General features: G+C 39.0%; 1 protein-coding gene across 1 annotated transcript in view; it reads left to right on the plus strand.

The window, feature by feature from the left end:
• The first annotated feature begins 1,029 nt into the window (after positions 1–1,029).
• Positions 1,030–17,445, plus strand: part of chd1 (chromodomain helicase DNA binding protein 1) — a 33,178-nt gene continuing 16,762 nt past the window's right edge. The window contains exons 1-19 of the mRNA XM_073873943.1: positions 1,030–1,291; positions 2,900–3,029; positions 3,654–3,840; positions 4,737–4,859; positions 5,212–5,264; positions 5,354–5,494; positions 5,975–6,237; positions 6,356–6,581; positions 6,664–6,764; positions 6,853–7,031; positions 7,123–7,247; positions 8,086–8,302; positions 9,523–9,612; positions 11,703–11,893; positions 12,042–12,230; positions 12,432–12,594; positions 16,228–16,380; positions 16,459–16,530; positions 17,183–17,332. Coding sequence (XP_073730044.1) covers positions 2,977–3,029; positions 3,654–3,840; positions 4,737–4,859; positions 5,212–5,264; positions 5,354–5,494; positions 5,975–6,237; positions 6,356–6,581; positions 6,664–6,764; positions 6,853–7,031; positions 7,123–7,247; positions 8,086–8,302; positions 9,523–9,612; positions 11,703–11,893; positions 12,042–12,230; positions 12,432–12,594; positions 16,228–16,380; positions 16,459–16,530; positions 17,183–17,332 — 2,676 coding nt within the window. The 5' untranslated portion in view covers positions 1,030–1,291; positions 2,900–2,976. The remainder of the gene's footprint in view (positions 1,292–2,899; positions 3,030–3,653; positions 3,841–4,736; positions 4,860–5,211; positions 5,265–5,353; positions 5,495–5,974; positions 6,238–6,355; positions 6,582–6,663; positions 6,765–6,852; positions 7,032–7,122; positions 7,248–8,085; positions 8,303–9,522; positions 9,613–11,702; positions 11,894–12,041; positions 12,231–12,431; positions 12,595–16,227; positions 16,381–16,458; positions 16,531–17,182; positions 17,333–17,445) is intronic.

A 17,445-nucleotide genomic window follows, 5' to 3' on the forward strand; every position in this document is an offset into this window, starting at 1 on the left:
TCTGACGGAGGGGGTGGAGTTAACGGATTCTCCCGCCCAAGTCATCTAACTGACGTCATCTGAGAATGATTGCCACAAGGGGGTGGACGTATATTTTCAGATTTTTGAAGTTTTTGGATACATTATTTATAATAATCACTGCAATATAACATAAAAAAATACTTTACTCTGTTATTTAAGTATTAGTCTAACTTTAACAGTGCGTTCACATGGGGCATAAGCGTTAACACTTGTCTGAAGCGTGGCAAACAGCCAATCACTGTGGCCGCAACTCATGCTCCGGTCTTCCATAAATGGCTGGCTCTGCCTAGGTTATTTTCATAAGAGGATCTAATTGGCTGACGCAAGCATTGCCGATTGAAAAGTTGAGAAATTCCACAATTCAGTTCGGCAACTCATGACATTAAAAGTGAATGGGAAGCGTCAAAGCTTATGCCCGGTGTGAATTTAACCTACCGTAAGCAATGCATTGCATAAATAAATAAATGTCATTTTGGGTTGCAGAAAAGAACAAACAGATTTGTGGGGTCAATCACACAAGCTTTTGTCACATTGATTTTTCATGTATTTCTTGTTGGATTCTTAAAGTGTAGTTTATTAACCTAATAATAATACTGTTAATTCGAATTAAACATTTCTAATATTATAGTGTATAGAAATCTTAGAAAAATTCAGAACATGTTTCTAAAAATAATAAAGTCATTGCTTTATATTAATGAAACATTACTCATCTAAGGCTATTTATTGATAAATTAACTAATTATTAAAAATGCTTCGAAATAAATAATTAAAACCTAATAAATAAATGATATAACATTCGGCTAGGCTGTGTTATTTGCTAATATCCGCACGTGTTGTAACTTCAGTTGCTTTTGCGTATGGCTTCAAAGTACCGATCAGTATATTACGCTGAAGTACCGCGAGAGCGGTCCTTTTTAGTCGCTCTCGCGGGACTTCTGCGTCACATGCCGAATGGTCTGTGCAGTGGCTCTTGATGGATTCGATCGCACGTCTGTTTCGCGGGTGCGGGTGACGTCACACGTCTCTCCGCGCTCAGTCCGTGTGCACGAGCGCGTCATGGCGGAGGCCGGTCGGTTTAGGATATACAGCTGAAATATGCCCGCTGTCTTATCGGTGTTTCCAACACATGGAATACGTGAAACTGTTTTACATCTAAAGGCGCACTTGACCGCGGACGTAAAAACGAAGAAGTTCTCGCCTTAGAATAAAGTATAAGAGTTCTCGAGTATTCAACAGAGAAAGAGTCGGTCAGCGGTGCACGGGCAGACAGGTAACCAAAAACACATTCAATGTGATTGTAGTTGTGTGTGAAACCTGAAGAGATTCGCTCATAAAACAGGAAATTCGTGCTCGTGTGATGGATTCAGTGGGATTTAGGTGTGTTTGTGGCGGTTCGGGGTGATGAAAACAAACTGAGTGACGGATCTTCTTAAGCGCAGTTCGGGAATCAACAGCGGGATTGTCGGACAACATTAGTCTAAAAAACAACTGAAATTCAATCTGATTGGGAACAAATCACGGGTCCATTGTTGCACATGTTTGTTTTGAGTGCGAAAGATCGGCCAGGTATGTTTATAGTAAAAATCCCATTTAATTCGCCCCCTAAGTGAGTCTGCTCGGTTAGCTTGAGGCTAACTCGGAGTTAGCGTGAGCGAACTGGCTTAACCAATAAGTAATGTTACATGGTTACATATCAAATATAAACGTCTTTTCCAGATAATTTTAAACTAAACTAAAGAATGGCTGTGTTTTTACAATGGTCAAGAAAAGAGTTAGCCGACAGGTAGCCAAATAGCTAACACACGCTTTTCTTTTAGCGTTAGCATGTTAAAGTACCATAGCCAGTCTGGTGAATACAGAAACACGCTGAGGAAAGATTTGAAATGTACCGCCAACCCAGAGCTACTATTGGGACGAAAGATCAAAACATGGTCCCTTGGTAAAGATGTAGGATTTGGAAGTTCACACCCGAATAAAGATCGGATCAAGGGATGTTTGTTGATTTTGTTGTACGTAACATACCGCGGCAGCATTGCGCGGTCATGCCCAGGATAATGCTGTCCCGGGCGACCACGCACTGTAGGAAAACCCGCGGCTTTCAAGGCCTGAATCCAAGAGGCCTCTGCAGCGTACATCACACTGTACGGGTTCATTCATTAATACAGACAGTTTCGTTTTACATGAAAGGTGATTTACAAGTTCTACACGACTCGTTCGTGGATTTTACTTTGAAAAGCATCTAAGAATCGCTTACACTGTTTGTCCTCAAAACAAACATATTAATACTCAATACTGTTATGCTAGCAACATAGATGTGTGAAGAGTGAAAACTCACCTGGTCTGCGGTGCAAAATACATACAACATTCATTGCAGAAAAATTAGTGAATCCGTCGGGGGATGTAAAGTATAATAATACGAAGAATATCTAATGCCGATTCCAACATTTGTACACCACCTGTTTGTTCTGCCACTGTACTTTATTGAAAAACTCGTTGGAAAATCAAGTGTAGATTAATATATTCTGTTGTTTTAATAAAAATGCTTCTGAAAACCAGCTGTTAAATTGTCAACAGTTGAATGTTTGTGACGCAGTCTGTGAAATTCCAGCTAAAGATATTTTTTGGTGATTTACTGTTTTCTACATAAAATCATCCAGCATAATGTAAGGAACATTCTGTGATATATCCTTGTTATCTTTAATATTGAGTGAGTAAGGTCATGTCAGAGACTGAAATAAATTTAAAATCAATGATCAAACTTGTTCAGAATCTCTTAAAAATAAATGCATTGATTGTAGTCTGTGATTACAGACGAATACTCAATAAATCATACAGTTTAACATGTTAGTTTTTTGTGCTAATCACAATGACATTTTAGGCGATCTGCTCTGAAGTGGCACACAGACTGTACAGGATCTGATCAGGCACTGATTCTTTCATATTTTATCCACTGAGATGGATGGACGTAGTGAAGATGAAAGTGCCAGTAACAGCAGTGGAGAGTCAAGGTACTCCATTCATACATTATACATTTGTTTTAATATTGGGGGACAATGTAAAAAATAAAAATAATGAGAATGAGAATTTTGTCATTAACTTGCCCTCATGATGTTCCACACAGTTTTTTTCTACTGTGATACAAAATATTTGGACTGTGTGATACTGAAGAAAAGTGACATGTCACACAATAATGCTTTCTGAAATCAATTTTAGTTACAATAAAATATATTCAAGATTGTATAATCAATGTTTGTTGCACATTGTTTCTGGGAAAAAGATCATTGCTCTCTGTCTCACCAGTCTCTCACCTGTCTGCTTCAACTTAAAAATTTGACTATTCTAACTTTTTGACACATTAATGTAATAGCAATAGTACCCATAAAAATGCCATCACTTACACACCCTCATGGCATTCCATTATCATTACAAATTTTTATGTGATATTTAGTTGTTTGTATGCAAAGTTAAGTTTTCATCACAAAATCCCAGTGACATTTTATGAGAAATTTGCTTTTTGGTATAATTTGCTTAAGATTATAATTATGGTTAGTATAGTTTACAATCAGCACAGCATGTAATGTAAATAATTGGAGGGTTAAAAGGTGACTCATTTGTTTGTGTATGCGTGTTAGTAACTCGGATGATGAGTCGAAGTCAGGATCGGGATCTGGCTCCAGTTCCAGCAGTAGCAGTTCCAGCAGTAGCCAATCAGGAAGCAGCGAATCAGGAAGTGGCTCAGATTCTGGCAGCCAATCAGACTCTGACTCTGAGAAGTCCAAGGAAAAGAATAATCAAGAAAACAAAATTGATGGAGCAGCGGTAAGACTTCATAAAACTCGTGCATTGCATCAGCTTACTTGCCTATCTCTGAAGGTTTGCATGACAATAACCATTCGAGACCTAAAGACTCGTGGATCTGGAATGTATGTTCACCTGGTCGTCAACAATTCAAATCCCAGTATGCTATAATATGCCAGTATTATTTTTACTTTACATCAAGTCAGTGGTTGGCAGTCATGCCATTTTTGAACAACACTTCCTTTCTTTAGATCAGCAACAATTTTTAGATAATATCCCATCTTGAGAGGTCCATACAGGGCTCAACATAAAGTACTGCCCGATGGACCGGGGCAAGCGTGAGAGTCGTTCGGGCCAGTAAAAAGTATTGTCACTTGCCTGATCGGGCCAGTCCTTCACATTAAACAACTAAAATATATTTTCATCAATGTGTATTTTATTTAACATCTTGGAAGCAGACATTTACTTGGGTAAAACACAACAAAAAAAAACAATGCAATATTTTGCACAGTTTGCTGTCAGTTTACAGGTAAAGCAGAAAAGTTGGGAGCCTTTTTTTGTTGGAACATGTCTGATGTATATGTATACAATTATATTTTACTCATTAATTATTATTTTTAAATATGGTACACTGACATTTTTTTTATTGGGGCCAGTGAATATTTTGGCAGGGCAAGTGAACACCTGAACCACTGGTCCGACCGGGTCAGTATAAAAAATTATTTGTGTTGAGCCCTGCCATACAGGGCAGGGAAACTGGTACCAAAATGTTGATCACCCAGAACGCACATACAGCATTCAAAAATAATTCCTGCGACTCCAATGTATTCATAAATGTCTTCTGATGCGACAATAGGTTTTTGTGTGTGGGTGAATACATTTGTTTTTTAAACTTGATTGAATTTTCTCTGCTGTAGTTTTGGAAGTCCAACCCCAGTATCCTGACAGTGCAGAGGTCGGCCATGCTCAGGAAACAACAGTTACAACAACAACAGCTCCATCATCCACCTCAGAGCTCCTCCAACAGCGGTTCAGATGAGGTACTACAGCACAGTTACTCCTTCAAACGCTATCAAACCAATCACATGTAGTTTTACTGTTGGTTCACACCCAGATGCGAGTTCAACAATTTAAAGAGTAAAATGCAAAATGTAAAGAGTTAGATGCGAATGACGCGATATGGGTGGCGCGTTTGCTGCAAAACACGCGCTGTTAGCCTCAAATGTGTCTTCGCCCAAGTTGAAAATATTCAACTCGAGCGAAAAATTCGCATGACATGAAGTTAAATCCCGCGAATAATCTAGAGCAAGTAACGCGATGCCCGGCGTTTGGTTTTTACGTAGCATTAGAGTGTCTCATATCTTGTTTTTTTTTTTGTTTTGTTTTCTAAAGGACTCTTCTAGTAGTGATGACTCTGACGATGACTCAAAGAGCAAGAGTAAAGGGTGAGTGAGTGTCTTGTGTTGATCCTGAATGTAAGATGACTTTCTGAATAATTTGGTTTTAACCGTATGTGCTGTTGTTCTGTGTGCAGGTCTGGATCAGATTCTGATTCGGGTTCAGACTCGGGTTCGGGAAGCTCATCTGCCTCCTCAGCAGAGGAAGGGAACAGTGAAGAGTCTATGTCCGACTACGAGCCCAGTCTCAAAGTCAAGAGCAGGAAACCTCCAAACAAGTATGCTTTTCACATTCTTCAATGTTTCTAGTAAATCTCCTCACATTTTAACCAGTAACAAATGTTTGGATTAAAATAAAAGTCTTTTGGTGCTTTTTTACTGTGTGGTACAACTTGGCTCTGCTTTCTTTTCTTTGGCTCAGTTTGCTTTTCCACAGCGCCATCACAGTAGTCTGGGTTTGATTGATAAAATACCATTGACATAGCCATTAAAATCATACATACCACATCTAGTAAACCAACATTTTTATCAGTTGCCTGTTTTGGATAAAAAGCACATTGTGTATAATGCCATTTGGTGTGTCTGCCAAGCATTGTTATTGATGTAGGGATGCACTGTGAAGGCGATTTTGCTTAGGGTTCATAAAATGGAAGACATGACGTCGCTTAATACTTTCCTCATCTGAAGTATTGTTTGATTGTCTTGATATAACAATCACTCCATTACCTGCTCACTCTGAACCGTTTCATTTTCTCCAGGTCCAATGCCAGGAATGGCAAAAAAAGTAAAGCTTCAAAGAAGCCCCCCCGCTCGTCCTCCGATGATGAGGATGACTATAAGAAAGCTCTCGCAGGCCCTCGGCGGCAGGCCACGGTCAACGTCAGCTACAAAGAGGATGATGAACTGAAGACCGATTCAGATGACCTGGTGGAGGTGTGTGGGGAGGATGTGCCACCACCAGAGGAGGACGAATATGAGACGCTGGAGAGGGTGATGGAAATGAGGATAGGACAGAAAGGAGGTTAGGATCCCTCTAAGATTTCAGAGGGCAAACATGGATTATTTAGTTTTTTTTTTAATGATTGACCTCAGTCAGTTTATGAAAAGCCAGTTTCGAAAGCGTTGTCTGTTTCTTACAGTGACGGGGGCTATAACCACAGTTTACGCTGTCGAGGCAGACGGTGACCCCAACGCCAACTTTGACCCCAGCAGACAGTCAGGAGAGGTGCAATACTTGATTAAATGGAAGAACTGGTCTCACATTCACAACACCTGGGAGACAGAGGAAACCCTCAAGCAACAAAACGTGAAGGGAATGAAGAAACTAGACAACTTCAAGAAAAAAGAGCAAGACAGGAAAAAATGGTATCTGAGCCTCTTCTAGAAGATGTCATGTCCTAAAGTTAATGTGCATGCATATGCTGATTCTGTTTTTTTATGTCTGCAGGTTAAAAACCGCTTCACCTGAGGATGTGGAGTACCTCAACTGTCAGCAGGAATTGATGGATGACCTGCATTCACAATATCAACTGGTGGAACGAATCATCGGTAAGAAAGTTCTGTCTATTCACTTCTTGAGGTTTAAAATAATTAATGGGCACCTGTATTTATTATTTTCGCCACCTTAAACTTGCAGGACATTCAAACCAAAAGTCGGCCGCAGGCTATCCGGACTACCTGTGTAAATGGCAGGGTTTGTCGTACTCCGAGTGCAGCTGGGAAGACGGAGCGCTCATCGCGAGAAAGTTTCAGAAGTGCATTACTGAATACATGAGCCGAAACCAGTGCAAAAACATTCCCTCCAGAGACTGCAAGGTGACTGGCATTAAACACCAGACGTACTGAGAAATACTGCACTATAAACATTCTGAATAAATCTCATCACTTTATCTTTTATTTTCTGTAGGTTTTAAAACAGAGACCACGGTTTGTGCCCATGAAGAAACAGCCTTCCTATATCTGTGTAGAAGGTCTGGAGCTGCGGGACTATCAGCTGGACGGTTTGAACTGGATGGCGCATTCCTGGTGCAAGTATGTTTCGTTTATTTCTAGTAAATCTTCTCACCTTTGATTAAATCCAAACGTTTGCTACTGGTATAAAGGTTAAGGTTACTTGACTAAAATGTTAATTAATTTAATCTAAAGGTATTTGACTAAATGTTTGAATTAGTTTTTGTAGAATATAAAAAAATATAATTTTGCCATTAATTGATTCCTTTTATTAGGAAAACTAAAATTGGATTAAAAAAATTGAAATTTGGATTTTGCTTGTTATTCTAACATAGTAATAAAAAAGTGACCTTTTTAATTTCAAGCCCCACCCATATATCATATCAATATTTGAAGCTGGTCTCATGAGTTTTAAGCTAGGGCCATATGAAAAGATTATCAGATTTTCAAAATGTGTGAGACCTCAAACATGATAAAAAAATCTCTGCCATGTGGTCATCACAGCACAGGGCACATCTTATAATTTCCTTCACAGAATCTTGAGATGTCTCTCGTGGTCAAACGTGACTTCAAAGTAAACAAAAGCGACTGACGACAGGCATAAAAATATGAATCATTTTAATTTTGTCATTAATACTGTGGACTGCTTTTTATATCTCTGATGTCCATCTCACTTTGGACTGTGCCTGCTGCGCTATGACTGCGGTTGTTATGGTTTTTCATCAGCTCGCTTTTTGATTGGGTATCGTTTTGTTTCATCTGACAATCTACAAACATGCGTGTGCCAGTCCTCGAGGTTTACCCCACACTAGTGGTCTTGATTGTTTGGTTGAGAACCACTGCCCTTTTCGATTAGTAGTGTTGATAAATGATTGATTCGTGAGTTGCTGTATCACTAACACCCTTTTTTATTTTCCAGAGGGAACAGTTGTATCCTAGCTGATGAGATGGGTCTTGGTAAAACCATACAGACGATCAGCTTCCTCAATTATCTGTTCAATGAGCACCAGCTATATGGGCCTTTCCTCCTGGTAGTGCCTCTATCCACACTTACATCCTGGCAGAGAGAGATCCAGCTCTGGGCTTCCCAAATGAACGTTGTTGTCTACCTCGGTGACATAAACAGCAGAAACATGGTATGATATTGTAAAACGCAGGTGTATGAGGTGTTATTATAGTTTTATATATTTGTGCTCGTTATATAACAATGCATATTGCAGGGACTACAAAGATGTAATACATTTTACCGGACAATAAGTTCTTTGATGACGCAATCAAATAGCACCAGCGCAGAGTGAGAGACACGCAAATGCAGCAAACATGTCGGTGAAAGCATTTTAAAGTGTCAGAGAAAGATGCAAAAACATACAGTTTATTTATCATTTAAAAACAAGACATCCTGAACACCATGCAGTGTATGAGAAGGACACGACGGTGGCGATCCTGGGTATTTTTCTGCTGAATGCACAAACACTTCCTAGAACCAGTAAAGTCCTACAATGACAAACACGCTTATATTAAACAAGAAATTAAACGTTTATTAACACAAACTTCTTGTTAGACCTCTTTTTTCTCTCTTAGCTCCTGACAAACTTTCCATCGTCTCTCTCCCTCTGCTTATGCTTGACCGTGCACGCAGGCGTATCCGCTGCTCAACACAGTACAGTGTTGCATAAGCGTTGTTGCAAGTTTCTTAAGGAGTAATGAATAGGTTATTTGCATTTTGCGTGGGGATAGATGATGTGATTTAATATCCGTTTAACCAAGACTCATTTATGTGGTTGAATGTAAATGAAACAGTTTAGGTGGCTGTAAAAACCAGGTGTAAAAAATAAATATAGTAAAAAGCACATTCTGAAAATGTAACTTGTGCAATGAATGGTGAGAAATTTGGCAAAACAATTAGGAAAAAAAATTAAGTCTTTGGCTGAGTGTTTAATTTTATTCAGCTTCAGCCAAAAATTTTCCTTTCGGTTCATCCCTAGTGTCTGATGCTCTTAGTCATGTGCATGATCACCAGCCAATGAGCTGTGGGTACAGCAAAAATGAGACTGAAATGTCAGGAGCGTCTGACATGCTAATTAGTAGCTCTGATGTGCTAAAGCTAAGAGGTGGGGCATACACATAATCTGTTAATCGCTTGCTGTGATTCTTGCCTTGAGATCTGCCATCATCTGTGGGTGATGCATGTATTTTTAATATGTACTGAGGTCTTTATACCGTGTGATTTGCATGCGATTTACAATTTAAAGAGAGGCACGAGTAGAATTCAGTAAAGCATTCTTTGTGTTTATCCTCTTATTTTGCTATGCCTGATGTCAGAAAAATTTTATATTGTCTCTGGTTATTTTTTTAGATCCGGACACATGAATGGATGCATCCGCAGACGAAGCGCTTAAAGTTCAACATCCTGCTCACTACTTATGAAATTCTGCTCAAAGATAAGGTACGACTTTGACTTCCCTTTGGTAATCTCTTTATACCAGTGTGTCTGTCTGACAGTTTCTTGCCTTTAGTTTAATTTTTTAAAGTATGTACATATTGAAATTTACATATTATTTCGTTTGGCCGTTCCAGAGTGACTTATAGGAGCAGTTTCTCACACAGGACTAGGCCTTATTTATATTAGGACATTAGGAGTTTTCGTAAGCATACCTTATAAATTTACTGGTGTGCATCTTGAGACAATACTGAAGATTGATATATAAGACTGTATATTTTAAGATGTGAATTAGGGATGTGCATTTATGTCATTTTTTCATTTCGATTAATCCATAGCTCTGAAGAACGAGTACTCGATTAACTGGGGGCGGGGCAATCAAAGGGGCGGGTGTACACATCATGATGAAAATGAAAATATTTTTATTAAAAACGCTAAAATAAAACTTAATTTTGAAGAAACTATGACAGAACAATGACCCACACACTAGATTATTAATGAATTAAATGCTTTCTATATGACACACTCTACATCACATTAGGCCTTTAAACAACATAAATGTACAATGTGCATCTATCTGCATAAAATGACTTTTTGCATAAAAAGACTTTAAGTTTATAACTAAGTTATGTAAAAAAAAAAAGAAAGTTTAACACCCTTTGTGGATGTGCATCATAAACAGCGCGCTTTTAAACACGTCCAGGCAAAGCACAAGCTTCATAACATTAAGCAGCTTTAAGTCTTTTGCTATCATTTTAGCGATTAGCTGTGCAGTGTCATCCCTTACCTGTTCTCAGTCAAGATGTAATGTTAATGATCGTATGGCTCTCTGGTATCTCTTGGCATTTGATGTTTAAATATAAGATTATAATCCATTGAACTTTTGATGGCGCTGTACATTTTGCCACTGACTGACTGTATTTCCGAAAATCGCAGCATCCTTTTAAACCATAGTGCCTCAGTGGTGTGAGGTGTGGCCGGCTTCACGGGATCGGCGGGCTGCCGCACATTGCGTGGACCGGCGGGTTGCTGCTGCGCGGTTCGCGGAATTATCTGTTTGTATTTGAATCATGCATGGTAATGTTACCGATGTCATACGCTGGTCTGCGTAGCTCGACACGACTTCAAACATGCATCTCCAGAAACAGTCTTTACTACCACATGCGCTTGTAACGCTAACCAGACATCCAAATCCATATCCACAATAAATAAATAGATAAACCCACATGAACATCGTTTTCGTGATCAATCTTCGATGCCACGTTCGAGTACTCAAGCAATCGAGTACTCGTGCCCATACCTAATGTGAATGCAACTTGTTTATTTAAGTTAAAAAATGCTCAAACATGCATTTTAGTCTAAGACTAGGCTTAAAGCGATAGTTCACCCAAAAATGAAAATTACCCCATGATTTACTCACTCTCAAGCCATCTGAGATGCATATGTCCACCATCTTTCAGCAGACAACACACATTTTCAGTTATTTTAGAAAATGTCCTAGCTCTTCCAAGCATTTTCAATGTGAGAATATGGGCTCTACCTAATTTAAGTCCAAAGAATGTGGATACATTCTTCACAGAAGTAATCCACCCGGCTCCAGTGGGATTAATAAAGGCCTTTTGAGGGTAATTGATGCGATTTTGTAAAATAAATATCCATATTTAAAACTTGACAAATGAAAAGAACTATACCTTTATAAGCCTGGTCCGGTAAACGGCCCCATTGGGCATTCAAGGTATACATTTTGTCACAATTTTTTCCCTGGGAATTGAACCCATGACCCTTGAGCTACTAGCTCAATGCTCTTCTAGTTGAGCGTCAGTAAGTCACTACTCTTACCCTTAAATAACATAAAGATATGAATATTTAAATGTAGTTTCCAGCCACAAACATCTAGGTATAAAACTAAATTAGGTGTGTTTAGTTCTGTACTTGGATGTCCACAGTATTGCAGGGATGACAAAAGATTCAAATCTTGTAATGCAAGCTTAATAAGTTTTAGCTTTATCAGTAAAAAAGGTTGAGAGCAGTTGTTTATAGGGGTCAGGCAAACGCACCTGCAAGTGGCAAAGTGCTCACGTTTGTTTTTCCTACAGTCATTTTTAGGTAATGTGAGCTGGGCGTTCATTGGTGTAGATGAGGCTCATCGACTGAAGAATGATGACTCTCTTCTCTATAAGACCATGATAGACTTTAAGTCTAATCACAGGCTGCTAATCACAGGCACACCTCTCCAAAACTCCCTGAAAGAGCTGTGGTCCCTTCTGCATTTCATCATGCCGGAGAAGTGAGTATCCTCATCTTGTACACTTTTGCAATATTACCTGCTGTTCTCTGTGTGTTTATCTCTTGTACTAAGTGCTTTAGATAGAAGATCTGGGTTAAGTGATGCGTGTAGATGCATGACTGATCTTTTTGGGTGTGTGTTTATGCAGGTTTCACTCATGGGAGTTGTTTGAAGAGGAACATGGAAAGGGCAGAGACTCAGGCTACACCAGCCTTCATAAAGAGCTGGAGCCCTTTCTGCTGCGTAGAGTGAAGAAGGATGTAGAGAAATCTCTGCCCGCTAAGGTGGAGCAGATCCTCAGGGTTGAGATGAGCGCTATTCAAAAACAATACTACAAGTAAGAGAACTTAAAACCACTTGCAACCATTCCTGGCCTGGTCATTCTCAGGAGGGTTTGAAACAAGTTTGTTAGTAGTTAAGAAATACATTGGCATTTTATTGTCTTGAACACAAATGAAAGTGCATCTGAGCTCTTCAGTTTTTCTCTTTACTTGTTTCTATGGACAGTTAAAACATATCTGTGCACATCTTTGTTTAGGTGGATATTGACGAGGAACTATAAAGCTCTGAGTAAAGGCACTAAGGGAAGCACATCTGGCTTTCTGAACATCATGATGGAGCTGAAGAAATGCTGTAACCACTGCTACCTCATCAAACCACCTGAGGAGAATGAGTTCTACAACAGACAAGAGGGACTACAGGTGTGTATGTGTGTGTGTGTGTGTTTTCTGACTCCAGCAACGCCATGGTTCGTTTCAGGAACGTCCCAGTAGCCTAGTCTATTGTTGATGTGCGCCGAGTCCTGTCCATTTTCGAAAGTGAACACTTTATGTAGACTCCCTTATTTCACATCACGATAACATTTTGTTTTCAGGCACTCTATGTGAAATATAGATACATAAATGAGGTATTTTAGATGATTATACACGGCTACAAATCTTTTAACCTTGTCCTTCATTACTGGACTTCTATGTGTGTTATTTGAAGTCTACGGCATAACAAAATAGGACATAGCAAAAAATAAAATGATAAACAGAATTAAAGGAGCATTTCACCCATAGAAACATTAATCTTTATTGAAAGTGTGTCATATTTGTATTTGAATTTGGTGCTTATTTGACCGAGAAAAGGGGTGTTTGTAGTCTCACTCCCTCAACAAAGATATAGCACTTCCTTCTTTCAATGATGCAAAATGATGATTTTTACATCATTGAAAGAAGGAAGTGCGACACTGAAATTTGTATTTCTCCTGCATCAGTGCCAACTGAGGAAATTATGCATGACCATTCAATAACATGACTGGGGTTCTAACTATACAAAGATTAATGCAAATGGGTGAAGTGTCCCTTTAAACTTGACAAAACAAAAAACATTTAAGCTCCTGTACAGTAGGTACTGAATGAGATGAAGTACGTACTTACTTTCCGTTAAAACAGTAGGTACTGTATAGTATGAATCCTGGTAGTATGAATGAGATTCGGACGTACTACATCCACCATGTTGCTACATGCGTCGTCATCACGTCATGTCATTCCAGCGTGAAAACAGCCGCATGCCTTTCTTCTTTGTTGGATAACTCCTCTCCCGGGGCATCATGGGATAGTGAAGTGTCCAGACGGGCTGGTCTGAGTATTTCACAATCTGCTCAGTTACTGGGATTTTCACGCACAACCATTTCTAGGGTTTACAAAGAATGGTGTGAAAAGAGAAAAAACATCCAGTATGCGGCAGTCCTGTGGGCAAAAATGCCTTGTTGATGCTAGAGGTCAGAGGAGAATGGCCGACTTGATTCAAGCTGATAGAAGAGCAACTTTGACTGAAATAAACACTCGTTACAACCGAGGTATGCAGCAAAGCATTTGTGAAGCCACAACACGCACAATCTTGAGGCGGATGGGCTACAACAGCAGAAGACCCCACCAGGTACTGCTCATCTCCACTACAAATAGGAAAAAGAGGCTACAATTTGCACAAGCTCACCAAAATTGGACAATTGAAGACTGGAAAAATGTTGCCTAGTCTGATGAGTTTGGATTTCTGTTGAGACATTCAGATGGTAGAGTCAGAATTTGGCGTAAACAGAATGAGAACATGGATCCATCATGCCTTGTTTCCACTGTGCAGGCTGGTGGTGTAATGGTGTGCAGGATGTTTCCTTAGCACACTTTTGGCCCCTTAGTGCCAATTGGGCATCGTTTAAATGCCACGGCCTACCTGAGCATTGTTTCTGACCATGTCCATCCCTTTATGACCACCATGTACCCATCCTCTGATGGCTACTTTCAGCAGGATAATGCACAATGTCACAAAGCTTGAATCATTTCATATTAGTTTCTTGAACATGACAATGAGTTCACTGTACTAAAATGGCCCCACAATCACCAGATCTCAACCCAATAGAGCATCTTTGGGATGGGATGCAACGGGAGCTTCGTGCCCTGTATGTGCATCCCACAAATCTCCATCAACTGCAAGATGCTATCTTATAAATATGGGCCAACATTTCTAAAGAATGCTTTTAACACCTTGTTGAATCAATGCCACATAGAATTTAGGCAGTTCTGAAGGCGAAAGGGGGTCAAACACAGTATTAGTATGGAGTTCCTAATAATCCTTTATGTGAGTGTACACATAAGAACTCAGGAAATCTATATGAATCTATATTCATTGCAAGAGACTTTGTTAAATTGATGTTAAAGGGGCCGTGAATTGGTCGATTTTATTGCTTTATGACGTTGATTGATGTCTACTTATGCGTTTCGCGTTGTTTTTACATTCAAAAACATCAAAAGCAATAAGTAATACGCTATTTTGTAACATGGATTAATGGCTGTCTTGAGAAATGGTTCGTTTGAAGGGGCGGGCCGCATTGAAGACCTGAACGTAAACACCCACTGCTATGATTGGACAGCTTCATTCCCCGTCATTACATGTAGGGAAATGTTTTTAAAACATTAATGTGATAAAAATAGCAGCCGAACACAAATATGTTTGAGACACAAAAGATTCTGGGTGCTAAACATGATACACATAAATGACAATACGTATATTAAAGTAGAAACAAAACTCGACGTGACTAAATTACCATATAAAACACAGTAAGCGTGCATCCAAATCTAAACTGCGGCTAATAAATCCTTATCAATAACTTTGTATATTTCTATTGTGCTTGTGAGGTTGCTTTTACATTCACGTAATGTTAAATACCACAGTTATATGATAAAAAATAAGCTTTGTTGAGTGTTTGACCTTTCAAACGGAACTTGCCTAAATTACCGTATACAACACAGTAAACGGGCATCAGAATCTAAACTGCGGTTGATAAATCCTTCCTTATAACTAACTTTGTATATTTCTACCTTTTAAATTACAGTCGTATTGTTAAGTGTTGTACCTTTATTAATCGTTTAATGTTTTTAGTAAATTAAAACAGTCAACAAACGTATTTAGACATGGATGTTACAACAGGACACATCAAGCAATCTCTTTTAACAAAGCAATAGTGAAACGCAGTAACTTAAATAAAGTAAAATGTCTTACTGTGAATTATACTGCTGTGTCATTGTTGTCAGATCCAATATAAGTGGTGCTTCTGACTGAGTCTCTCTGCAAATCCAGCATCGACTTCTTTACAAATGAATCCATGTCCACAACGTTAACAAACGCTCCCCACACGAGCTGGAACTTCTTCAAAAGCAAACTTTATCCAAGCATATTGCTAATGTTAGGTTCCAAGCCTCCGAATTGAAGTATTTAGCTTCTGTGTTGTTCCCATGGTTGTTCCCACGCGGTTCTTTCAAAACCGAAAAAGCGTTTCCATGGTATCATAACAGATCACCGCGTCAAAATAAAAGTCTCTCAGAAAAAATGTATTTAAAAAGTCATTTTGGTTAAATTTGTCAATCTTTAAAGACATGTTTACTTACTGAGACACACGTGTCACGCGAAGCTGTGGGCGGGGCTACAAAAGTAGACTTGTCCTTTTGGTTATGGGGAGGTGTTTCAATTCTACTTTGACGTCATAGATTTCCGAATTTTAGACTGGAGTTTTTAGCTGGCTTGGTGCCAAAGACGGTTATATTTCAGTAGCACGGACGTTTTCAGTTCTGAAACTTGCAGGATGTTCATTTAAGTATGATGACCTCTTATATAACAAATTATCAAGTTAAAATTGAGTTTTTGATTCACCGCTCCTTTAAATTGCTTGTTCATGTAAAATCAAACAGTATGTTGAACCTATTTTGAACATCGTGGCACATTTCTGTAAAACACATGTGTCTTACATGAGCTGTAACTGTCGTGAAGTGATTAAATACTAATTTTACAATCTGCAGCACCTGATTCGTAGCAGTGGGAAGCTGGTTCTTTTAGATAAACTACTGGTCCGGTTAAAGGAACGAGGTCACCGTGTGCTCATCTTCTCCCAAATGGTTCGGATGCTGGACATCCTTGCCGAATACCTGAAAAGCAGGCAGTTCTTGTTTCAGGTGAGGGGAACGTACACTTTCAAAGCCCTGCAGTGTTTGTGTAACAGCTGTGACATCTGATCTTGTTTGTGTTTATAGAGACTGGACGGTTCTATAAAGGGTGAGATGAGGAAACAGGCGCTGGATCATTTTAATGCTGAAGGCTCAGAGGTATATGTGGTTTAAATGTATTTGTAATGGAGTATACTGGTGTTAATATATAGATGTGCTTTGTTGTTAATGGTGCTTTCTACTAATAGTGCATTACTGATGATGTCTTGACAATATAGGGTTAGCAGTTAGATTATGATTCACAAATAATGATAACACAAATTCATAAATGTATAAAATATGATACAAATATGTAGACCTCACCCACCATCCACTCAGTCCAGTCAGAAACTTCCACATTGCGCTGGCCAGTGTCATTTGCATTTACAACCAGTTTACCAGGTTTTGTTTTGCAAACAGCATTACTAAAAAGTACTAAGGTCTTGTAAAATGAGCCTTAGACTGTTAAGGACAATAGTTCACAAAAAAAATGATTATCAGTTGCTCACGCTAATCCCATCTCAGATGAGTATAACTTCCATTTCTACCGTATGAACACACTTCTGTGTTATATGGGATTAGGCATGTTTCATTTGTCATCTGAAGACAATAATTCACTGGATTACTTTATAATGGTGCAAAAAGCACATACATGCAAATACATAGAGTCCCTTGTAAACATTTTAGATTTGGCTAGGTTTGTTTTGGTAGAGATGCAGTATTTTATTTATGCGTATGGTCGATACTGATGAGTTTTTCTTGGATTTTGCAGGATTTCTGCTTCCTGCTGTCTACACGAGCAGGTGGTCTGGGCATTAATCTGGCCTCTGCTGATACGGTGGTGATTTTTGACTCCGACTGGAACCCGCAGAATGACCTACAGGCCCAGGCCAGAGCTCATAGGATTGGACAGAAGAAACAGGTGAACAACACTAGTCATCTTAACTCTTTCCCCGCCAGCGTTTTTAAAAAAGAGGAGAAAAAAACTTTCATTTTAACTTTATTTCTTCTCTTTTATCACCTCTCAAATATGGG

Source organism: Misgurnus anguillicaudatus, chromosome 12 (genome assembly GCF_027580225.2).
Source record: "Misgurnus anguillicaudatus chromosome 12, ASM2758022v2, whole genome shotgun sequence".
NCBI lineage: Eukaryota > Metazoa > Chordata > Actinopteri > Cypriniformes > Cobitidae > Misgurnus > Misgurnus anguillicaudatus.